The sequence below is a fragment of the Cryptomeria japonica genome, chromosome 1, assembly GCF_030272615.1.
Source record: "Cryptomeria japonica chromosome 1, Sugi_1.0, whole genome shotgun sequence".
NCBI classification, from domain to species: Eukaryota; Viridiplantae; Streptophyta; class Pinopsida; order Cupressales; family Cupressaceae; genus Cryptomeria; species Cryptomeria japonica.
In genome coordinates, this window is record NC_081405.1 from 707,232,902 (window position 1) to 707,258,470 (window position 25,569).

At 37.1% G+C, this 25,569-nt stretch overlaps 1 protein-coding gene across 3 annotated transcripts; it reads left to right on the top strand.

Annotated features, from left to right (window-relative positions):
• The first annotated feature begins 16,580 nt into the window (after positions 1 to 16,580).
• On the top strand, positions 16,581 to 23,357 carry LOC131046086 (sucrose transport protein SUC8). Of its 3 annotated transcripts, none has more exons than XM_057979749.2 (6): positions 16,581 to 16,713; positions 16,876 to 17,757; positions 20,013 to 20,812; positions 20,989 to 21,052; positions 22,771 to 22,814; positions 22,899 to 23,357. In XM_057979749.2, the coding sequence occupies exons 2-6, from the start codon at positions 17,289 to 17,291 to the stop codon at positions 23,082 to 23,084; spliced, it is 1,563 nt and encodes a 520-aa protein (XP_057835732.1). In that variant the 5' UTR covers positions 16,581 to 16,713; positions 16,876 to 17,288; the 3' UTR covers positions 23,085 to 23,357. The 3 variants fall into 3 exon arrangements, with proteins under 3 accessions (XP_057835732.1, XP_057835730.1, XP_057835731.1); XM_057979747.2 differs by having other exon boundaries at positions 16,671 to 16,783; XM_057979748.2 differs by lacking the exon at positions 16,581 to 16,713 and having other exon boundaries at positions 16,803 to 17,757.
• Positions 23,358 to 25,569: the final 2,212 nt, after the last annotated feature.

The window sequence follows — 25,569 nt, forward strand, 5'->3', positions numbered from 1 at the left end:
TCATTTGATTTGCATTGTCTTAGATAATCTTCATATGTTATGGTGGATCTTTGTTGTTGTTAGGCTAAGGTTTTGTGGTTGAATTCATTTAGCCTTTCAATATCGTTATTATTGTTATCCATTTTCACCATATACAAGGTCAACTTGACCCATTATATCAAGTTGTTTGTATTAACTTGCTATATCAAAAATCCATGTAAGGAATACTCTGGTCATCTTGAATCATTATGTCAAGTTGCTTGTATTTTTCTACAACATTTTAAAGCTCAATGATGAAAATAGAGCACTATGGATCGTCATTGCATCTCATATGTTTATATTGCATTCTGTTGCATATCGCCCATTCATTTACTCATTCATTATTCATATACGTGATTTTGTATGCAAATGTGAACAAAGTTAATGTGCGTAGTTATGCGAAAATTGAGTTGGTCTTGGATACAATCGCGACAGAGTATTCTGATACATCATCAGTGCATCATGCAAAGTCTAAACAACCTTGCATTCATCTATCATGATCATATCCATCATCATTATATTTAGTTGCATTTAGTTCATTTCATATCATTTTAGTTGCATAAAATTAACTGATGGAGTATTCTAATACATCATCAGTGCATCATGCAAAGTCTAAACAACCTTGCAATCATCTATTATGGTCATATCCATCATCATTACGTTTAGTTGCATTTAGTTCATTTCATATCATTTTAGTTGCATAAAATTACATATGGTTCATTCTCATTTACTTGCATTAGTATCATTATATCATTTCATTATTCCACTCATGACATTTAAAATGATTAATTGTCCTTATTTGCATTTACTACCATGATTAGCCATTACTAAACATTCATTTATCTATCCATTAGTTAAAAAGTGCATTCATTCATCTTTTTTAGTGTCTTATTATACTCATTTTATTTCCATTGGGATTCATTTAGATTGCATTCATTATCCCTTTTAATTGCATTAAGGTGTAGTTATTAAACCATAAAGTTGCATTATCATCACATTATCATTTTACTTCATCATATTTGAGCATTTAGAATCATAAAACCATTTGTCTCAAACATTGGTTCATACATTATAACATATGCATTCATTTAAAAATCATCATTTAAACATTTGTACTTTACATTTGTTTATCCATGATACATTCATTTTTAAACCATCTAGATGCATATCTATAAATAAATCATTCATTCAAAGCATTGCATTAACATCATTGCATGTCATTATCTCATCATTGTATTAATATAAAGTACAAACTGCTATCTATATCATTATGCATACACCATCATCATGGCATTACATACATAAAGCAATACATTAAACAAATCATGCATATATAAAACCTGCATTTACATGTTAGTATCCAACATCATATAACATGCATATAAGCCATCATGTAAAAACATCATAAAACATGCATATAGGAATCATCTCATAAACGCATACATATAGCAAATACACGTATCCATCTAAGCATAAACTCATAAAATCATCATCTTGCATAAATCCATACATATCAACATGCATATCATAAAATGGGATCTCCTCATATATATATCATCTCATGTATCAGAGTACAATGAAGTCCAAAAAAACTAGCTACCAAGAGCCATCCAAGACACAGTCCAAAATGACAATATCAAAATACATATGAAATGCTCTCTCAGATGCCACTCTGACCCGATGCTACACCACCATCACCACCTGCTCCCCCACTAGTCCCTGCATCACCTGATCTATCTCTCCGTGGAGGACCCATCAAACCCCCACTAGCTCCTGCATCACCTGACCTATCTCTCCATAGAGGACCCATCACACCCCCACTGCTCTGCATCCTTTGAGATCGCTTTGATCTGGCCTGCCGCATCTGTGAATAGCTCAGTGCTTGCTGACTAGCTGGCACCACCTGCTCATATAGACCCCGCCAGTAATCAACCTTTCCACCTGCTCTCCGTACCTCCCTCGCCAACGTCTCCACAAACGGCCCATGTCCCTATACTCCCTCCAAAGCCCTCACTCTCTCCTACAACTGGGTCACCCTGTCAACGGCCTAATCTCTCTCCCGTAGCACTACAATCAGCTCCAACTCTCGTGCAAATAGCTGCACATCTCTAGCTACCACCTTCGGCTCCAAATCTTCCACCCGTGTCTCAGTTGTTGTAAGTCGAGTCTACAAATATACTAACATATGATCCCGAAAATCTCCAGTGGCTCCCTCCCATGTATCCATAGGTGCCTCACCTATAGCTCCCTCTCCAATGGCTCCCTCCCCTCTATCCATTAGAACCTCCCTCTCCCCCATACCTCGGCCACCTAATCTAACTCCTCCCTGCATCAACGGACCTTGTGATATCTGCAGTGGCAAACCGCCTCTCCCTCTCCACTGAACCCGCCCACCAACTCCACCTCCACCTCCGAATCCACCACCTCCACCATCCCCCCTCCTCCTCCTCCACCACCACCAACTCCTCTATCACCACCATCCCCTCTCCCTCATCCACCTCTTATTGGTCCTCAACCTCCTCTCCTCCTCCATCTTCGTCCCCTATCCTCCTCAAAATCGAGAATTGGCTCTGTCAGATCTGATATCCGAGGAATCGGGTGAGCCACCATATACTGCATATACTCTTCCGACACCCCTGCATCTACCACCCTTGGCTGTATATCCCATGGTCTCGCCTGTAGCATCCGAAACTCTGCCAATACCTGATCATAAGGTAGTACTGGCCCCCATGCATACCTCTCTTGTACCACCCTGACATACTCCCTCGATCCCCTAGGAAATCCTTGTCGTCATCCAAATTGTCTCAAAACTCTGCCCGACACCTGTCTCTCTACATGGTAGGTTGTCCTCCCAATGAGGAATCGGGTCATGAATACATACGGCAACGCCTCCGCATCATCCTCCCAGGGCTCACACTCAATAAAGGGTCTCCAGATCACTACATCCAGATCATCTAGTACCCGCCGCCACCACTCTAACTTCCCCAGGTGGGGCTGACTCATCATACCACTATACATAAATACATAGGGTTGGTCGATTGCTTAAAATCTCAGACTTACAGGTTGCGTAACCGGTAAGTGCTCCCATGCCCAAATATGCAGCAACATCACTCCCACTGCCAATGAGCCCCTCCCGCGATATACTACCTCATGAAGCTCCTGATATAGGTGCGCTAACACGCACGGTACCCATGCAAACTGGGTCCCCTCTGTAATCATCTGCTCAATAACCTGCTCCCAACCAACGGCCAGACCATGTGATCGCCCATCTAGACACAGTAGCCCCTCAACGATCCTTGACAACACTACTAGTAATGGCTTGTATAATGCAACAATATCCTCCTAGGTTATAGAGCCATCATCAATATACACGTCCTCATCAAAGAATCTTTGCATCGCTAGGGTACCCCACGCTCTTTCGTATGTCACCAGCTCACCTCGAATAGGTATATGCAGGATGCGCTATACATCCTCTAGTGTCACAGTCATCTCCCCCTGCGCCAAGTGAAACGTGCATGTCTCACTGTGCCAGCGCTCTGCCAATGCTGTCATCAAACCGTGATTCATCTGAATCACGGGCATATGCATCACATCGTACAGGCCAGTCGCTGCAATGCAATCCACCTCGGCCTTTATCAGTCGATCACGCAACCCCTATGTGGCAGGATGTCTCTCACGCAACTTTAAGATGCGTAGATCCTCCTACACAAGTGCATCAACCATTATCATTAGTTGTTTTGTTTCAAACTTTCTTAAGTTTAAACCTAGACTATCAACAGATACTTTGATCAAGTATCTTCGGGTCTCAACAGGTAAGCAATCATGGCACACCTAGACTTCAATAAGCATTTATCCTAATGACCTAAGTCTCATCAAGGTTGCTATGGTTCAAAACAACTCTCACTTCACATCTCCATCTATCCATCATTGGCATTCGGAGATTCTCTGTTCAAACACTGGGTCCTCTGTTTTTCTGCACAAAAGCACTATTTTGCACACAAAAGCACTCATTCCATACAAAAGCGCTAATCGCCTAACAAAAGCGCTCAATAAACTATACAACAGTGCTTAGACTACAACAACACTACATAAACTAGGCAATAGTGTTGTTTCACATTAATAGCGCTCATATCACTCCTCACTAACGCTAAAAATGCAATAGCACTCAAACAACTATACAATAGCGCCAAAGTTTGTAAAAGTGCTTAAACGACTGCACAATAGCGTCATTGCGGCACAGCAGCGCTAATTAAATTGACAAAAGCGTCAAAACACAATTTTAGCGTTATTGTCTCGACTTAACTTAGACCTAGCTAAAAATGCATCAAAAAAGCAAAAAAAATCAAAAACTCCAATTCACATACCGCTGGTTCGTAGTCATATGGCCGCTGGAATCGTCGGACTCGCTCAAATCGGTGCTCTGCTACTAGTACCGACATCTTGACTGCTCCTTGCTCTTCCAAAATGTCACTATCAGAGCTAAAGTTTCACTATGGACGCGAATGCAAATGAGCCTATTTTTACCCCTTTCTCCCCATATAAACCCTTCGCCATAACCATAACTTTCCCCCACTCACCGTCGTGGTCCCCGTGAACTTCCCGAGCCTCCCATTTCTCCATTTTATCTCCGATTTCTTCTATTTTTCACTAACATTGCTATCTTCTATTTTATAACCTTGCCAATTTTCATTGTTTTTCGCAAGATCGCCCGATTTTTCAAAATTTCTCGGTCCATCTCTCGAAGGAGCATACCACTCATTAAATCAATATTTTATGGGGCATTTCTTCACACCTGTTTTTCTTTCTTTGAAATGACACGATATACCACACCGTCTCAAAGAGGGGCAAACGTAGTCATATAAATCTGTCCAGTTTAATTAAATGAATATTTTCTATTTATTTGATTAAAAATCTACTAAGTCATCATTTAATTAAATTAATATTTAATTAATTCATCTTCAAACATTCTCCTATTAAATTAAATAAATTATTCAATTTATTTAATTCATTCATTCTACCAAATTCAAATCAATTAAATGAATAAATCATATTTATTTCATTTAATTTCTTCTAGATTCTAAACCCTTTCTAATTAACCTAATCCATCCCCTAATTATTGTCACATTCCTAAGCAACTTGGAGTCACTTCTCAAAGACTTCAAAGTCTTTGAAAAGCATTTAATGCTTTGTGTGTTCAACAATTTAACCTCTAAAGTCTTCCAAACCACTAATGGCTCTTATGTGACCATTAATGACTCTTACATAACCATTTATGGTTAATTCAACTTGCACTCATGTGTCTCCTTAAGCATTTATTGTTTTGACCATGATTATCCCTTTTGCCTTTTGCACAAGAGTTTATCCATTGGATAAAAGCTTTATTCTTTGAATAAAGATTTTATTCATTCAACCTAACCTTGGCCTTAACTCCCAAGTTAACTCTCAGGTCATGTCAAGCATTTAATGCTTATTCTCTCTCCTCTCAACCTATCTCACATTGACACTTGTCAGCTGGGGATTAGGTTGAAAGCCCTCACATAGATTGAATATCATTCAATCCTGACTCTTATTAAGGTTATTCAATCTTGACCATCCATTGTTCCATTTTTCCTATAAATAGAGCCCATTTCTTCATAATCTAGACCCTGAAAACTTGTATGCATCTAAGTTATAGATCATTTTAGAGAGCATTTAGCATAGATCATTAATATCTTGTTATTTTGGTCTAAAATAAATCATTTTAGCATCATAGCATCTAGTATTAGCTTTTGTTCACATTGGTGTAGCATTTTAGAGTAAACATTTCAATCTTAAATCTCCATAAGCATCCATAGTGCAAAAAACTGTTGAAAGCTACACTAATTTAGAACTTGGAGAGGAGAGGAACAAAAGAGAAAGAGCTAAGAGCATGTTAAAAGACATTTGGAAATACCTTGTTGTATTTACTTCCATAGTTAAATATCTTATCATATTTTTTGTGTCTATTTTGATATGCCTGCTTAGATTAGTTTTTGGTTGAATAACACTAACGATTTCTTGTGTTTTTGTGTGTTATACGACCACAAGTTTTAATCTAACTTGTCCATTTTGCAGAGCATCGGGTCTCATATTTCTTGTATGCGAAGGCTGGTCCCTTTTCACCCTTGGATTATGGTGGGAGATTTTAATGTTATCCTTGAGTTGAGTGAGAAGAAGGGGGTGTCATGCAATTGGAGCCTTCTTCTTTCCTTTTTTGGGATAGTATCTCATCACTGCATCTTGTTGACATTAAACCTAGTAATGATTTGTTCACTTGGAATAATAGGAGAGTGGGGGAGTGTTGGATTGCAGAGAGGCTGGATCGATTTCTCATTTCCAGTTTTTGGTTGGTGGGGGGTGGGTCACAAGTTCGGAGATTCTTGATTGGAGAGGGTCAAACCACTGGCCTATCAAGCTGGTTTCTTCTTCAGCTCGGGTTGCTTGCTCTCCTTCATTCAAATTCCAACTTATGTGGCTTCGGGATCCTGCTTTGCTGGCTCTTGTTGAGCAATGGTGGTGGAAGGGGAGGTCGGCCTTTGGCACTGCTATGTACACTTTTGCCAAGCAGCTGCAGTTTCTGAAGTTTCAACTCAAATAGTGGAATCGGCAGGGTTTCGGAAACATTTTTCATACTAAGAAATCTACCCAAACAGTGTTAAATGGTACCATCAGGGAAATCAGAGAGCATGGTTTGTCTAAAGCTTTGCTTAGAGAGAAGGACAGGGTTGTCAAGGCTTTAGAGGAATGGGAACTCGAGGAGGAAATTTACTGGAAACAGAGCCTATATTGATTGGCTTCAAGCGAGCGATGAGAACACTACTTTCTTTTTCAACTCTATGAAAGCAAGACGTCATGGAAATTCCATTCCGGCTCTGGTCAATGATAGAGGTGAGGTGTTATTATCCTTGCAGGAGATATCCAGGGAGGCTTTACAGTATTTCCGTTCTCTCTTCAGTGAGGATTCTCAGGGGGATTTGGTGGAGGAGAACCAGGTTCTCGCTTGCATCCCTCCTCTTGTTACTGGGGAGATGAATGAGCAACTTATGGGCCCTATTGTGATGGAAGAACTCGAGAGGATTGTGTTCCACATAAGGAAAGGAAAAGCCCTTGGACTAGATGGGTTCCCGGTGGAATTCTTTCAAGAATTCTGGGAGATCATCAAACTGGACTTACTGGAAGTAGTCCAAGAGTCCCAGAGAAATAAGCAGATGCTTTGGGCCTTGATTGCGACTTTCATTGCACTAATCCCCAAGTGTGAAGGGGTTCACAGGTTAGGTCAGCTCCGCCCTATATCTCTCTGCAATGTGATTTATAAGATCATCTTGAAGCTGATAGCAGAAAGACTGAAGAAGTGTTTGGGGGATGTCATCTCTAAGGAACAAAGTGGGTTTGTGGAAGGGCGTCAAATTCTGGATGGTGTGGTCATTGCGATGGAGACCATTCATTCTATGGCAACATCCAAAGAAAAAGTTATGTTTATCAAGTTGGACATGGCTAAGGCTTATGATAGAGTGCGTTGGTCATTCCTCCAGAAGATCTTTAGGGCTTTTGGCTTTTCTAAGGAATGGGTCCAATGGGTTATAAGTGGAGTTACGTCCACCTCTTTCTCAGTTCTAATCAATGGGGATCATACTGAGTTGTTTGGTGCGTCTAGGGGCCTTCGTCATTGTGTGGGGGAAAAAGCGAGACTAGGCTAACATGCCCTAATCCTACCTTTTGACACACATTGTGGAATACGAAAGAGCCTAGAGGTATCACACAATTGGCTACTTCTTTTTGTGGAAGAGAGAGCCACGAGCTACCTATTAGGATTTCTATTCCCTTGTTGTAATTGAAAGATAAAATGATACAAGTTCAATTCCTAATCCCAAAGTGCAAGTATGAACCACTAACAAGATTGCAAAATCGAAACTGAACAATGGAAAGCAGTAAACACAAGGACAAGATAAGAATGCAGATGCGTACCCGGAGTTAAAATCTAAGTGAAAATGTTCGGGACGGGGGCGCAGGCGCCACTGTCCTGAAACTGCTCCTGAAACTGCTCCTGAGACTGTTGTTTGGTAACCTGAAAAGCTGTCTGAAACTTGTTGTCTGACAGAAGGACCAGGGCGCCCAGCGCCCCTGTCCCAGGGACCAGGGCGCCTAGCGCCCCTGTCTTGGTCTTTTGCTCTGAAATTTGGTGTGAAGTTCTGTCTCGGTCCGCTTCCGTCGGATCTGCAACTTGCGACGTCGTCCGAATCCCGAAACCTGCACTTATATCTAAAAAGGTATGGTGGGCGGCTATATAGGGTTTTGCCTTAGTCAAACCCCCGCTTCGGTGATTTCCACCTCTACGAATAGCCAAGTTGTATTGTAAAAGTATTGTGTGTGCAGACCTTGTGTGTGTGCAAGATCCTAAAATGCAAGTAAGCAAACTAGAGCAACCTAGAAAGTAAACCCTAATTGCTTGTAAATGATAATGTAAATGCTTCAAATCAAGATGCAAAGTGATCTAAAGCATGAATGCAAATGATATAATGAGGCTTATGCAAAGACATGAAAACAACATGAAATCATACCCAACCCCAAGGGAGGGGTACAAGCCACGGTGATCCCCTATTGCTCTTCAATATCTTCAGAGCCCTAAATGGATGAATGAAATTGATGAATGTTTGATGGATGGATGTTGAATGTTGTTGAAGTCTTCAAAGATCTGCTCTTTCGCTGCATAGAAGGTCCTTTTAGCCAAAATCCGGATCCTTTCAAATGAAGAAAGAGAGCTCTTATATATGAAACCCTAGGTCTTAATTTCAACTTTTGGCCGACCTAGAGATTGAATCTCCTGTCAATTTCTTGGGGTTAATCTTTATTTTATGATTAGATTGTGCTCCTAAAATTTCGGGAAAAATGTCCGGGACCGTGTGCACTCCGGGCGCCATGGTCCCGACAACTTTTCACCAAATTTTCAGGGCTGTCGGATATGATAATTTTAGAGCGAATCCCGAAGTTACAGGTGATTTCGAGATGTTTTGACCCCCGAAATCAAGCCCCCAAGTTCAAAATAAGACCTAATTAGGGTTTTTGATTAAATGATGTATTGGAGGAATAAAATGAAAGGGGCACACTTTAATGAAAAGGGCCCAACTTTATGATGTGGAAGATGATGAAATAGGACCTTAGACCTAATTAATTTGATTAATTAAGTGCTAAAGGGGAAATGAAATGCAAAATGCAAAATGCGCCAAGGCGGGTGCTAAACTAAGTGTGAAATTGTACCATCCTAGCAAGTGCGTACAATTTACGACGCTACAGTCATGGGGACCCCCTCTCCCCTTACTTATTTATTCTCCTGGCTGAGGGCCTGGGGAGGTTGATCAAGCATAATGTGGGCTTGGATAAAATTTAGGGTTGGAGTTGGGGTAATGACTTGCAGCCACTGTCTCATTTGCAGTTTGTCGATGATATGGCCTTGATGGGACTTGCTCAGATCAAAAAAGCTATGAATCTGCGAAAGGTTTTGGATTTTTATCTAGCGGCCTCAGGTCAATTGATCAATGAAGATAAATCCTCTATCTTCTTTTTCAACACCCCTAGCACTATTCAAAGGAGGATTGCTCTTATCTTGAGATTCCAAGTTGGCTATTTTCCCTTGACTTATTTGGGTATTCCTATCTCTCCCGATAACCCCCCTAGGGAGTCATGGCAGGGTATCTTGGATAAATTCCGCTCGAAGGTTGATTATTGGACTCACAGATGGTTATCTTTTGCTGGTAGGGTTCAACTGATTCAGTCGGTGGTTCAGGGTTTTCCGACTTATCGATGTATGCTTCAAGTGGCTCCTAAATGGTTCCTGAAGGGTTTGGACTCTTTGGCAAGGCAATTCTTATGGGCAAACAATCTATCCTCTTCCAATAGAGTCTTGTCAATTGGGACTTGGTGTGCAGCCGAAAGCAGTCGGGGGGGCTTGGTTTACTGCAAGCAATTTTATTCGGGGAGGCTCTGGCGGTTAAATTATATTGGAGGTGGTGTGTCGAGCAAGATCGTGGCTAGGCTAAGATTTTGGCTTATAAACATATGCAGGGGATCCTAGTGCAGGAGGTTCCAAGATATCTGCTTGAGGGAAAAGGCTCTGTGATTTGGTATACTCTCAAGAAGGGGGCCTCTCTCATTAAGGAAGGTTTCTTTTGGATCTGTAGGCGGGGGAAGAGGTCATTTTCTGGAACGACTCTTGGGATGGGTACCCCCCCATCCTCGATCAGTTTCCTAAGCTTGGGAACCTTAGCCAAAGGTTTTTGGAGGCAGGATGGTCGAGGGTGAGTGACTTCAAGGCTGCTTATAGGTATGGGCGGCTAGAGTTGGAGTGGTGGAAGGATCCTAATGAGTGGTCAGTTGTTGGGTTGGAGGAAGAGTGTGCGGAGTAACAAGGCATTCTGGCGAGTAGACAGTGTAGTGGCATCAAGGGTATAGGGATGGACTTGCCTAGTCTTGGAATCCTAAGGGTGTCTTTACTATAGCTAGTGGATACCGGGTCCTATTGAACCGAAGATTGGAGGGAAGAGAGGTGCACTGGTGGAAATAGGTGTGGAACAATTCTTCTTGGCCGAAGTGCAATTGCTTCGCTTGGACTCTGGCCTTGAATAGATGTCTAACCTGGGATAATATTCGCAAGCGGGGATTCTTGGAGCCTTCGATGTGTGCTTTGTGTGGTAATGGGGAGAAAGATTCATCACACCTTTTCTTCAGATGCCCCTTCTCTATGCTTATTTGGCATTACTGGTGGGGGGTGTGGAAGCGTCCTTGTGTTCACGCAGATTCTCTGGTGGAGTTTTAGAGCAGTTTGGGCAGACCTCCTTTCTTGTCCCCCTCCCTCCAGATGGTCTGGTATGTTGGGCCCATTTTCATACTCTGGCAGATCTGGTTTGAGAGGAACAGAAGGATCTTTCGTGAAGCCAGATTGTTAGTGCAACAAGTGTGGAATAGAATTATCGTTATGATTCGTGAGACGGTGGAAGCTAAATGTGAGGTGAATTTTCCTTTGGATAAAGATGAGGTGGATATGGTGAATAGGTTTGGCTAGCAGGAGTTGTCTCTCATCTTTGCTTGTGTTAGAAGAGATAGGGGTGCTATGAAGAAGGTCCAAAGGGTGGGAAGGTGGAGACTCCCTCAGGATGAGTTTATCAAGATTAACACTGATGGCTCCTCCAGGGGTAACCCGGGCCCTGCTGGAGTTGGTGGTGTTGGTAAGAATTGTAGGGGGGAGGTGGTTTTCCTCTTTTCGATGCATAAAGGGAGGCAATCTAATAATTTGATGGAGGGACTTGCTATTCTCTATGCCATGGAGCAGACTCGGGAGTTGGGTAGAAGGAAGGTTATCTGTGAATCGGATTCACAAATTATTGTTAATTTGTTGATCGGAAAGAAGGTGAGTGAGATTCATTGGCAACTGGCAGGGATTGTTCAACAGATTCTTCAAATTAATTCTTTAATGGAGCAGGTGTCTTTCATCCACATTCCTCGTAAATGGAATAGAGCAACTGATTGTTTGGCTAAGTGGGCTTCGAAACATGACAGTGATTGAAAAATTGAAGGTTGGGAGCATCTCTTCCGAGACTACTGTCAAGAGTTGCAGAAGATTTTTACTGAGGACATGGATGGTAATGATGGTGGTTGATCTTGGACTGGACCTGAGGCTCTTTTTTAGGGCCTCGGGGCTTTGGCCCTCCTTGTAATTTTTATGATTGTGTTTCAATAAAAATTTTGCCCCTTTTATTCAAAAAAAAATGAGATACGAAAATTAAAATTAAAAAAAAAGAAAGAAAGATAGATTCTTTAACAATTACTTCCAAAATAATTGTATATGAATTTACATATAAGAAAATAGGGAGATAACTGGTAATTATTTTCATAGTAATTCATCGTCTCTCTAACTGTACAAGCAAGCAAAGAGGGAGTGTGCTGGAAAAGGCTGTGGAATTTGACTTTACACCTACCTTTGCTTGAAAAAATTTAAAGCCTGATCCAAAAATCCATTTCGTGCATACACTGCAACCATGAGATTCGTAAAGATGAAATCTAGTTTCAGGCACTCTGTCAAACAGTTGACATGCATTGTCCATGCTTTCACATTTTTCAAGCAGTTGCAACTATAACATCTGACAATACTCTTCCGTTCCTTTACGCTTTGATTGAAGTCCTTCCATCCTTCGTCCTCACCTCTCGGCAATGCAATCATGACGCTCAAGATTCCTACCAACAGAGCCTTTGCCATAGGGATAATTGACTTAGGTACTCTTCCTTATAACCGAAGTCTGGTTCAGTCGGGGTTTTGCCATTGCCAATTCAACAACCGCAACAGAATCTGGAGCTTCTTCTGAAGCAATACTCACCATACTCTGTCCACCAGAAATGAACAGCCAACGCCTCCAAAATAAAAAATATTGAAAAATTAGAATAAAATAGGCAGAACCGCAACAGAATCTGGATCTTCTACTGGAGCAGTATCACCATACTCTGTCCACCAGAAATAAACAGCCAACGCCTAAAAAATGAAAAATATTGAAAAATTCGAAGAAAATAGGCAGAACCGCAACAGAATCTGGATCTTCTTCTGAAGCAATATTCACCATACTTTGTCCACCAGAAATAAACAGCCAACGGCTCAAAAATGAAAAATATTGAAAAATTAGAAGAAAATATGAAGAACCGCAACAGAATGTGGATCTTCTTCTGGAGCAATATTCACCATACTTTGTCCACCAGAAATAAACAGCCAACGCCTCAAAAATGAAAAATATTGAAAAATTATAAGTAAAAAGGCAGTACAACTCTGTAACTTGGATCTGCCCCGCTTCAATAGTTCTGTCTGTGGTATCTCTGCTAAGTATTTTCACATGAACATAGCTTCACTCCTCTGTAACGAGTCTGTGCCCCTGTTTCTTTCCGCCATTCTTTCTCAAATACAATTATAAACTATAACCCTAGCAGTTACGATTTAAATTTTAGCCGTGTAAGTTATATAGTGACCGCTGAGGGTTAACCGTGTGAGTCAGGGTGACGGCTGAGTGACACAATCTACAACGGAAACGGTGGTCGGGGGAGGCGGGACCCACTCGGTTCCACGTCAGCAGGCGAGTATGTTTGAGAATTGTACGAAATGCGTTCAAGTAATAATGAATGCATTAAATAAAGTAAATTGAATGCATTAATTCATATCTGACGTGGCATCATGGTAAAAAGGTTATTCAAATGCAATGGCATCATAAAATTAAATAAAGTAATTAATTCCCATTTAATGATGGAACATAAATGATATTGCAAGCATCCGATGCTAGTCACCTCCATGAACATGAAAGTCGAGGAGAGAAGTGACAACACAATGGCGAATCTAAACTATAGAAGATTTAATGTCCAATCCATTTTACGAATGGAATCTACAACCTCAAGCAACTTTAGGCTTATATACATCTAATCTCTAAGGTGTAATTCTAATCTAGGGAATGTCAATTTTGACAATTTAATTTGTTGTGATGGTTACTTTTGTTGATACATAAAGTCTAGTAATATTTAGAAATATCTTTAAGATATTATTAAATTATGAGGATTCATGTTCTTTTTAGTCACATACTTTGAATGTTTGATTTTATGACCTTAGCAAATGTTGATAGACACTACATAGATCTAATCTGTAAGGTACAATTCTAATCTAGGGAATGTTAACTTCGACAATTCAATTTGTTGTGATAATTACTTTTTGTTGACACACAAGGACTAGCAATATTTTGAGAATATTATTGAACTATGAGGGTTCATGTTCTCCTTAGTCAACCCCTTGAATGTTTGATTTTATGACCTTAGCAAATGCTGAAGACACCAAGCAAGCATGCAAGTGATTTAGGATGCAAGATTTGATGCAAAAACTAGTTTGGCTTAGTGCCTTAAATCAATATTGAATGCTTCTTGACATTCTATGGTTTCAAATGATTGACAAAAGATTCTTGAATATTAAAATTAATATCCAAATTCAAATGTTTATACATACCAAGAAACAATAGATTGTCATTCAAACATGCAACAAGTTAGCTTCCAACAATTATGAAGAAAGGGGAGAGTTAGAATTTGAATTTTATTTTTTCAGTTTTAGGTTAGATTTGCACCATGTGGGATCACCTCTCCATTTGTTGTGGAAATGATCAAAGATTAGGAATGCTAAATCTCAAGAATAAAAGTGGATATGTGGAAGTATGGATCAATGTGAGGTAAATGTGTGAAAGTATAGATATGGTTAGGATAAGATTCAATATATGAAAATGTGTGAAGGTGATTGTAAATTAATTAGTCGATAGGCAATCGATAAACCTATCTTATGCTCCTAAACTGTTCTCTCAGATTGTTAAAACTATTTGTAGATCATAGGTGGGAAATAGCAATGGTGATGTAAGTATATAGTGGGCATAAAAAAATCATGAGTGTCATGACCAAACCTCAATTTCTATGTACTCTACCTCACTTCTTCCCTAAGGCTATTACATACACTACTTTTCACCCTATAATATTTAAGCTATTACTTTTAATTTTTAATATATTTTTTATTTATAAATTTGTTTACCTTTGCTACTTTTCATTCTATAATATTTGAGCTATTACTTTTAATTTTTATTATATTTATTTGTTTAAAAATTTGTTCACCACTTAACTTTAAATATTAAATTATTTTTAAATAATAATATTTCATTGCTATAACATGTTACTATAATAATATCTAACAAGTGCCACATAGTTGCGAGCACTTGCATTTGTTAATTTTTTAATTGAGTGTAGCTATTGTTTCGTGACTTTTTACAATAATAAATTGATTTATTATTATTATTTATATTAATTTTTTTATCAAATAAATTTTCATTATGAATTTTTTATTTAATATTATAAATATATGATAAATTATATATATTAAAAAAATAAAATATAATTCCTAATAGATCATAGTTCAAGATTAATTGTCATGACTTTTTAGTTTTTTATGTATATTAATTAAATAAAATAAATTTTATATGATAATATTTTTATAAAAAACATCAATAAATCTAATTAATCTAAATATTTAACACCAAACTACTGATATGCTTGGTATTGAGCTACAAAATGAATGATTAATCTGGTTGCCCTCATTGTGATATGTTTTAATTGACAAATTTTTATATTATAAAAATTACATTACTAATCGGTACTTATATCCCCGTCTAAATGGTTGTCATGAACATTATTTGTTTTAGATTTCCGAAAAATCCGCTTATAACAACTTTTTTTAAAAATAAAAATATTTTTAAAAACAAAAATAAAACTTTGTTTGTAATTGGTTCAAATTATTTTTTTAATAACTAGTTAAATGTAAAAAAGAAAAACTCATTACAATAGTATTTGTCTAACTACAAGTACTAATAACTCTCTGCAAGTACTAATAACTCTAAAGGGGTGTTTCACATGAAGAATCTCTAACAATATGTCAAAACATATATAGATATTATTATAATAATATTTAATAATTCTAAAGAGGTGTTTCACATGAAGAATCATGCTCCAACAATATGTCAAAATATAAATAGATTTAAATTATTATACAACTAATTGTGCAATGTTAAAATACGGTACTATAATAATATTTAATAATTCTAAAGAGTTGTTTCACAGGGAGAATTGTGCTCCAACAATATGTCAAAATATAAATAGATTTTAATTATTATACAATTAATTGTGCAATGTTAAAATAAATAATTCTAAAGAGTTGTTTCACACAAAGAATTGTGCTCCAACAATATGACAAAATATAAATAGATTTTAATTATTATACAACTAATTGTGCAATGTTAAAATACAGGAACCAAAATTAATGGAAGAAGCAAACTTTACACAAAATGTGAACATATTACTATATAATCCTGATAATATATTACCTCAAAATAAACCCAAAACTAAATATCTAAGTTCACATGAATATACAAATTTTATCATTGTAAAAATATACAATAATCTCAAAAAATTATCTTAATTATATATTTTTTTTTACAGAATTAAATAATTGTGTCTAAAAACCTACTAAACAAAAACTAAAATTAAGAATATAAAAAAAATCTTATTATGATTTCAGCTTATTAATATGGATACATTCTCTGTGTAAAGAAAAAGAAAATGTCATCCGTTTATGCCTGGAAACATTTCTACAAACGTTACATATTAAACATCATAGAATTAAAAGCACATAATGCACCTAAATGAAAACTGCAACCGTCTTGGATTGGGACAAGACAATAACTTTGTTTGAAGCTTTAATTTAAGATTTTTGTGATAAAATGGCTTTTTCCGTGAGTTTTCTTTTGTGTCGTTAGTTACATCTTCCTTTGCAAATCCATAAATGCAGTATGGTTATGTGAAGTTTACAAGATAAGTATAATCTGGGTAGATTTGTGAAGCTAAAGTAAACACGGCTGAAAGCCACTTGTATATCAAACAGTTTGACACGACCTTCACACGTTTCATTTCTATTCAGTAAGTGGAAAAGATCTTTGTTCAATGTTCAAATAGTTCAAAAAAGATAATTGAACTAGGTGGAAGGCATAAAATTCCCGCCACGTGTGGATTATCTGCACATTTTTCGCCCCGAGAATCTCAAAACAGTATTGAAATTGATAAAATTCTCACTGTAAGGTATATCTAGGAAAAGTAAAAACATAAAGAAAGCCCAAGGTTTATGAATTTGTTACAGTACGGTTTAAGAGTAGGTTACTGTTTTCAGGTATTTCTATAACAGTGCAATCACATTTTGTATACAGTGTTTAAAGCTTTTTTTTGTGATTTTTATATATGCAGATGCAGAAAAGAGCTGGGAGCGTGAAACGAATCAAACAATACGGTGCATATTGTGAGGGGGGCTAGTATATCTGAAAGAGATCTTATGTCTCTTTTAAATGTATACAAGTATTGGGACATTGAAATATTACTGTTATCATCATGCCCATCAGAGAAAATTATTGGATTCTTTGGATGATTGTTGTTTCCATACCCATCATCTGTAATTGTTACCTTCATCGAGTAATTGTTCGTTGACATCATATCTATCATCTGAAATCATCGGGTTCATGCAGCAGTCATTGTTATCAGCCCACCCATTATTTGGAAGTTCTTTTATCAACATAGCCACCTGAATTGGATTGTGAGGTTCACTGAAGAATTGCTGTTGTTTATCATACCCATCTTTTGGAGTTGCTGTGATTAGTTTAATCATGACTAGAAGTCATCTTCGTCTGGGGAGAAAAGTGAGCAGTGGAGTTCCTCTCAGAACTCTAGCAAGGGTTGCATCAGTGGCAGCAGGGATGCAGTTTGGATGGGCTTTGCAGCTCTCATTGTTGACGCCTTATGTGCAGGTTTTAGGTATTCCTCATACATGGGCTAGTTATATATGGCTATGTGGGCCTATTTCTGGCATGTTTGTGCAGCCAATAGTGGGATATTATAGTGATAGATGTGAGTGCTCCTGGGGTAGAAGGAGGCCATTTATAGTTATGGGAGCAGGCATTGTTATAGTGGCAGTTTTGCTGATTGGATTTTCAGCAGATTTGGGGTATATGCTTGGGGATTCAATCTCATCCAGACCAAGAGCTATTACTATATTTGTTTTTGGTTTTTGGCTCCTTGACCTTGCCAACAATATGCTTCAAGGGCCTTGCAGGGCACTCCTTGCAGATTTATCAGGTATATTATGCTTATATTTTTTTAGCTATTTGTTTTAAGGGTAACTTGCGTTTTTTGTTTAAGATAATGGTTAACGCCCTCCTTACAGCCTTTTTGAGGTACATTCTTCTTTCACCTCTTTTTTTTTCAATGTCAGCTTGTATTATTGTTCAAGGTAACGGTTTCTTAAGATAATGATGAAGGCCCTCGTTGCAACTGTTTGAGGTACATTCTTTATTTTTCTATTCTTGTTTTATTTTAGTGTCAAGTTGTTAATCCTTGATTTTTATTTAAGGTAATGGTTTATCTGGGTCTACAATTTCTATATTTCTTCTCTCTTTGTTTTGATGTCAACTCCTAATTTTGTTTAAATCAATGATTTATTTGGCCAGTAGTTATTCTATAGTTCTTTTCTCTTTTGTTTCAATGTCATCCCTTACAGGGTAGGATGGTCCCATGCAAAAAAGTTGGCAACTTAGAAATAAAGCGTTAGGGTTTATCTTGCTAAGTTTATCTTATCAAAATGACTTCGAAAGTAAGTTACTATGTACAAAGTAAACATGCAAGATTACAAAATTGACAAAAATAAGAAAGTTTGCAGAGTACATTATGGACCCCAAAGCAGTTACCTAAAATTCTCCTAGATTCATTGGAAAACTCCAAGTGGTAATAATTACCATTCAAATCCTGGAACAAGCTTAACCAAATACTCTTTTAGAATTAACAAGAATCTAATGAATTTCACAAATTCTCATCAACCAAGAAGACTTATCTCTAATGCCCGTGTAATTGAACCATTCAACCAGTCTTATATTCTACGATTCTGAGTCCTCTTTAAGGTCTCCATTTACAAAAAAATGCCTGCATTGGTTTTGCCAGAGTTTAGGCCATCTAAATGAATATGTTTATTTTCTTAACAAATTTCTTAAGAGTCCTCATATGTCTTGCTCCATTGAATAAAGACTTTGTGAGTTAGCTGCATTGGTTTGTCTCTGGGTCTGATTATATTGTGGGCATACGTTTTACGTGGGTCTTAGCTCCAATCCCACTTGAATAGCATCATTTATAAAAAATTGCCATTACGAAATACAATGTTAAAAACAACTCAAGTATATAGAGCAAGGAACGTATTTGATTAAGTCAAAACTTTGACATTTCTCATCTCTCTTGGTTTTGAATCTTTGATGCACAATGTTTAAAAACTTTCTGTAAAGGACTGTCTGGGAAAACTTCCCTAGCTTAGCCTTGCAGAAAACAGACCTTGCAAGGTGTATGTTCACTGAATGTCTCTGTTAAGTTCAGCCATTGCAGCATGGTGGGGTGCTTAATTTATAATCTACGCAGACAAATGTTTTGATTCGTGAAACTCTTATTGTATTAGCTTGCAATCAATTATATGCATTCCCTGTGGAGAAAAGTTTGACCTGTGGGATATCTTTTGTGTTTTCCATTTGTAAAGGGATTGACTAATTGATTTTTCTTTCAAATGTTCTCTGGAGCGAATTATGTGCTGCACGGCAGCCCATGCTAGGTATTTTAAATTGATTGCATGCCACATTTAGAGAGGCCTTGATAAAAGCCAACAAATTCCTTTTTTCATTATTAGCTTTCATTAATGTTTACAGAGTTTTAAAATTTAGCTCTTGATGGTTGTAATTTAAATGATTATGCTCATCAAAGGCTATCTCATTATCATATCATACTATCAATTCTTTCTAGTAGTACATATTTCATCAAATACAGTGCTAGATGGGTTTGAATTTAGTTATTCTAGTGTGTATCCATCAAAGACTCCTTTACTGCAAATGCAACTTCTGCTCTCAATGCAGATGCCAAAAAGAATATCTGTAGTTGGTTATATTTTTCGTTGACTGTATCCCAGCAAGGTCTGATTTCTTTGCATGCCTTGGATAGGGACATTGCCCATAGGAAATTTTACTCTAAGAACAAAGCCATTCATTCATTTCCATGGACTAAGCTATGCAACTTTTGGGGGTTCCCTATCATTCAAGTACAGTATTTACTGTTTCCATGAGCCAATTTTCTATTCACAAATAGCCACTAGAAATTTAGGCATCCCTCTCCACCTAAGATCATGCACTTTTTGGGACAATTGTAGGGTCAGTTAGGAATGTAAAACTAGGCAACTCTACATGACCTCTAGATTGTATTCTCTTTCTAAATGAAGGCCTTTAATTTCATGAATAAATATTTTACTGAATTCTAGGTCTTGAAACTCCCCTCATTTCTACTTCTAATTGATTTTCCTCCGGCAGGAAAAAACCAGAGACGGACAAGGAGCGCCAATGCTTTTTTCTCACTGTTTATGGCAGTAGGGAATGTGTTAGGATTTGCAAGTGGTTCTTACAGTCAATGGTATAAAGTTCTTCCGTTCACAAGAACAGAGGCCTGTGGTGTCAGCTGTGCTAATCTAAAGTCTGCATTTTTTATGGCAATAATCCTCTTAATAGCTGCTACCATTCTGAGTGTAACTGCCACTCCTGAAAAAAGATGGTCAAAAGCTCAAGCAGAAGCAAAAGCAAGGGCAAAGGCAGCTGGAGGAAAAGTTCGCGAACCAGTTGATGAAAATGACGAAGATGATGATGAAGAGGCTGATGAAGAAACCCAGGAGACATTCATATGGGAGCTATTTAGTGCTTTCAGAGATCTCCCTTCTCCCATGTTGTATTTACTTATTGTAACTGCATTGACGTGGCTTGCATGGTTCCCCTTCCTACTCTTTGACACAGATTGGATGGGTCGAGAAGTTTATAAGGGAAAGCCTTTTGGTCCTGAACCTTTACCAAGTTTATATGATGAAGGTGTTAGAGTAGGATCATTTGGCCTGATGTTAAATTCTATAATTCTCGGAGCAACTTCTTTGATGATAGAATCTATGGCTCGCAGGATAGGCCCTAAATTGTTGTGGGCAATAGCAAACTTCATCCTGTGCCTTTTGCTTGCATGTACTGTTATAATCACCAAGCTTGCTGAAAATCACGAACCTGCATCTCCTCATAGTTCTGTTAAAATTGCAGCTTTGGTTGTTTTTGCAGCACTTGGAGCCCCTCTTGCGGTATGTTTTAGATTCTCTCCCTTTGACTGTTATCTTGGATGTTATGTATATAAATATAATTTCTTGTTGCTAGTAGAAGAGACTAATTTCAGCATCATAGTAGGCACTAATCTCTGTGCTGTTGAGAATTTAAGTTATTACTATTGTTAAAGATTGATTACCAGTGACATTTGCAGGTAACATATAGCATTCCTTTTGCATTGACAGCAACCTTCACTTCCGCTTCTGGAGCAGGTCAAGGTAAAAATTCTTTAATTAACTTATTTTGTTTTTTATACTTTCATGATTATTATGAACATTTCCAAGGCTGTGATAATTCACTGTGAATTCAATGAACACATTCCCTTCTGAGTTTAATTTTGCAGTGAACTTATATTTGGCTAGGAAAATACAGGGTATGTATGAATATTGCTTCTGAAGGATATGAAGAATCACAAAATAATCAAAATGCAAAGTTAGCAGTTTCTGTACAATATAGAGCCCGCTGAAACTGCTGCTTACATCACATAAACATTTGTACATAACTGAACGACTAACCCCAAATTACTTAAGCCCTGTAAGGAACTTTATTAACTCAGTAAGATTAAAGAAAGTAACAGCATTTAGAAATCACAATTATTTACAGCTAAAAGTCAAAAACATCCCTGAGACTGGGCTCATGTCTGAAATATCTAGTTTGTTTCAATATAATAGCCTTCTGACATAAAAATTTACAGATATTCTCTTACTAGCCCCTTTGTCGTGATTTACAAGGATACTGGCACTTCTGCTACTGACCTTGATGCAGACTAGAGCTTTGTATTGCATGTTCTCCCATTCTTCTTCTTTTTTTTGATAAGGGTGAAAGAGGGATTTTGAAAGGTCCTTTTACAATGATCGGAACATTTATATCAATGAACCCCAGTAAACAGCAAAGATACTGTATTAAGGGTCAGACGGCACTGAGGCTGTAGACTAACAGCAACACTCACTACAACTCCCAAATAGAGACCAGAAAAAAACAAAATAAACAAAAAAAATTGAATGAACAAGAGACCAGATGACTCAATGTGCCCTGAAGCCATAGTGCTCCAATGAGCTCTAAATACAGCCAATGGCCCTATCCACAGGATCATTGAGAGGCAAGTTTCCTTCCTGGATGTTACCCTTTTATTTTATTGCCAATCCTGAATCAGGAGCACTCCTAATACACTTCTCGTCAAATTTCATTCTCCATTATTCTTATTTGAGGAATGTGAGTTAGGTGAAAGCTGAAACTCAGACATAGGGCTGATAGCATTTTCGTCCTGAATTACTCTGTCCCAACCCTCACAAACAAATTTCCTCTTGCTACTAGTCTCATCTAAAACTTTCTATCTGGGCCAAGGGTCTCTGGCAATGGAACATTATAAATCTTAGCCAAAGAAGGGCAACGTTCCTCCCTTTCTTGGCTCTGTCTACTGTTCTCAATTTAACAAGTAACTTTTTTGTTAGTCTCAAAGATAATAACCGTATTACTTTATTTTTGTGAAGTTCTGTTATTACCTTTTTGTGGTGATTGACAAGGATTCTTGCCCTTCTCATCCTGCCAGCTAGAGCCTAGTTCTCCATAGGCAATTTTTTGTTGGATCTGTTTACCGTTCTGAATTTATTAAGTGGACTTTTCACAAGATTGTTTCTACTATCTCAATATCTTTTATAACATTTTATTGCTTTGAAGATTTAGTTTTAGATGATTTAAATTTCATTCTATTGCTTCATACTAAATAGTTTATAGTTTAGGTACTATGATTGTTAAGAGTTCCTTTTAGCCTGCTGATTAGCTAGTGCACTCGTTGAAGTTTGCTGTCTCATTGATCTATTTTCGTATTTCATTGATAATAATTGATATAAGTGCATGTTTTCTTTCTTAATAAAGTATATATCGTGTTTTCAAATAAAAAAGGCATAAGAATTTGAATTTTGTTTGTCATATTCAGGACTGTCTATGGGAGTTCTCAATCTTTCAATTGTCATTCCACAGGTAAATGCTTAATTGTTTCTCACATTATCAACTCAATTTTACTGTCAGATCTTCTATACACAGCTTATTGTATTGCTTCTTCAGATGGTTGTGTCTATAGGAAGTGGACCGTGGGATGCACTATTTGGAGGTGGAAATCTCCCTGCATTTGTACTGGCGTCAGTTTCTGCATTGGCTGGTGGAACAGTAGCTCTTTTTCTCCTACCCTCACCACCTCCTGAGTTTCATCCTTCTCGCTTGCTGCGAACTAGTAGTTCTCCCATTCCTTGATGATCCCTGATATCATCATTTTACTTCAAATGTTATTTTTTTGAATTGACTGCACCTAGTACTTATATAATTTTTTTTCCTAATGACCCATCTCACCAGCTTGTGAGAATTCATAATGTTGTACAAGGAAACCTACAAAATCATTTGGTTTGTTAAGATATATATCTACCCAAGATGGATGAAATTTTATATTTTTACCAACCGTCTGAGATTTGGATGATGTTGATTCTGGAAAATATTGATAATAAATGCAAAATTTATAAGTTGGTACGACTTCGGTAGGATCAACCACTTTTAATCTATGTAGTAATGGACAGCTATAAGTTGGTCTATTAGAATATAGAAAATCAGTATAATTGGCCAGTGTGTGTTTTTTAAGTTATGCTAGAACAACTTCACGCTTAAAATTATGCAAGGCAAGGTTTGAAACTTGTTTTGCACTATATGTACATGTAGATGAGATTCCATTAACATTTTTTCTTTCATGGCTAGCTTGGCATCTTAATTTCAAATTTTAATGTATTTATTTATTCATAAATGTTTTCAGTGTTTCACCTCATTTATGCATCAGAAAACTTTGATTTATCTTGATGAAGTGTTATTAAGTTTGATCTGAATCGTTGATGGTGAATTCATGCTCCTGGTCAGGAGGTGTTGAGTTGGTTTGACATGAAACGTCCATCACATGTAATGAATTTTTTAAGCATTTCAAACTTATTTTTCACCCCTTAAATTGGGTACATATATCATTGACCTCTTTTATCTTAGTGCCAAATAGAGGAGTTTCTATTCTGCCAAAATTGGGTGAGCTTGAGAAATTCTTGCTGAATGCAAAGGTCTAATACCATAAGGGATGATACATGCTATACAGTTTGATCTAAATCATGGATCAAGAAACGAACGTCCAAGTTTAATATCAAGAATCTGAAAGGATCGTTACACAAATGAGATTTCAGCTAATTTTAAACCTAACTCTTTGAACAAACTGGATTTACTCTGAGGGGTTAAGAAGTTGAATTGAAACTTTCATTTAATAATGGATTTATTCACGATGAGGTTAAATTGTATAACCTGAAATGTCCGTTAAGAAGTAATGGATGCGGTTAATCTAAATAGGTCTTTACATAAGCTGATTTTTCAGCTAAACCTTGTCGAACCTGTTGGGAACCTCTCACACTTGAATATAACCTTATTACTAGCTGAGAAGGTTAATGCTTCGAATAAGAAAAGATGGATTTACCTTTGACATAGGGTTTAGATTCGAAAAATTGATTCCAATCGATCCAAAAGGTTTTATATACAATCGGTTTCTATTGAGGATAGCCATAAACCTAACTTTGCTTGGGTGTGGAATTATAAACTTCTGTTGAGCAATTGTGGACTGGCCTTGATGAATGTTTAAAATATATAACCTGAACTTCTACTCAAAAGTGTCACTGAAACAAGATATTGACATATCCTGATGAGGTACAGATAAGTTTCGATCACAATCAAAACTTCAAGAAATAATAATCTCTTTTCATTAGAGGTAAGTATTACCTAAAACACCCGTCAAGAAATATTGAACATAATCAGCCGAAATGAACTTTAAGAGAAAAAATCGATGTTGAACACCAGCCGAATTTTTCGGAGAATCCTACACCCTTGAAATTATCTCGATGAGAACCTCGAGTAAGAAACGATGAATTTATCTTGATGGAGGGTAAGAAATATGATCAGAACAATCCTTAATGGTAACATTCAATCTGGATGAGGGTTAAGAAAGTATGATCCAATTCAATCTGGATGAGGGTTAAGAAAGTATGATCCAATTCAATCTGGATGAGGGTTAAGAAAGTATGATCCAAAACAAGCCTTCAATCTGGATGAGGGTTAAGAATTATGATCCACAACAAGCCTTGATTAAAGCAAAAAACAAAACAAGAAAATTAGAAAACTAATTTTAAGGGTAAACTTCGGGATAAATATTTTTTTTAGCTCATTAATATCACGTACATGAATCATCTATCTTTATAAGGATTTAGTTTCTTAATTTATTTTCTAATTTTAGGCTAAATTCGAATGGATAAGGATATAGTTTCTTTTTTTATTCTCTAAGAGTGCTATCTTTATAGTATCCCTAATAAAAGGGAAGGTCAGCATTGAGATTTTAAAGTTTTAAGTAGCAGAAAATAGTGATATTTAAGAAATAATCAATATTTAACAAAAATCATCCAGCCTAATTGACAATTTAGATTTAAGGTGGTTAAAAATTTCAATTTAGGTTATAATTCTTTTTAGATTTAATTAAGTTATATTGACTTTTTTTATTATCAATATTTTTCTAAAATAAAATGAATGAGGGAAATTACATGAATTCATTCTTTTAAAAATGAAAGATTCTAAGGAATATGTAGTGCCAAAAAACTAGTTTAACAAATTAGCTTATTGTGAACCTACAAAACAATAAAAAATATACAAAGAATCTCACACCCAAGTCAAGGCA

Bases quoted from the DNA above. Each gene is read 5' to 3' on its own strand.
- LOC131046086 (XM_057979749.2), top strand. From the start codon at position 17,289: ATGACTAGAAGTCATCTTCGTCTGGGGAGAAAAGTGAGCAGTGGAGTT. The intron at 17,758-20,012 runs GTATATTATGCT...TTCCTCCGGCAG, and splicing joins ACTCCTTGCAGATTTATCAG to GAAAAAACCAGAGACGGACA. The intron at 21,053-22,770 runs GTAAAAATTCTT...TGTCATATTCAG, and splicing joins CGCTTCTGGAGCAGGTCAAG to GACTGTCTATGGGAGTTCTC.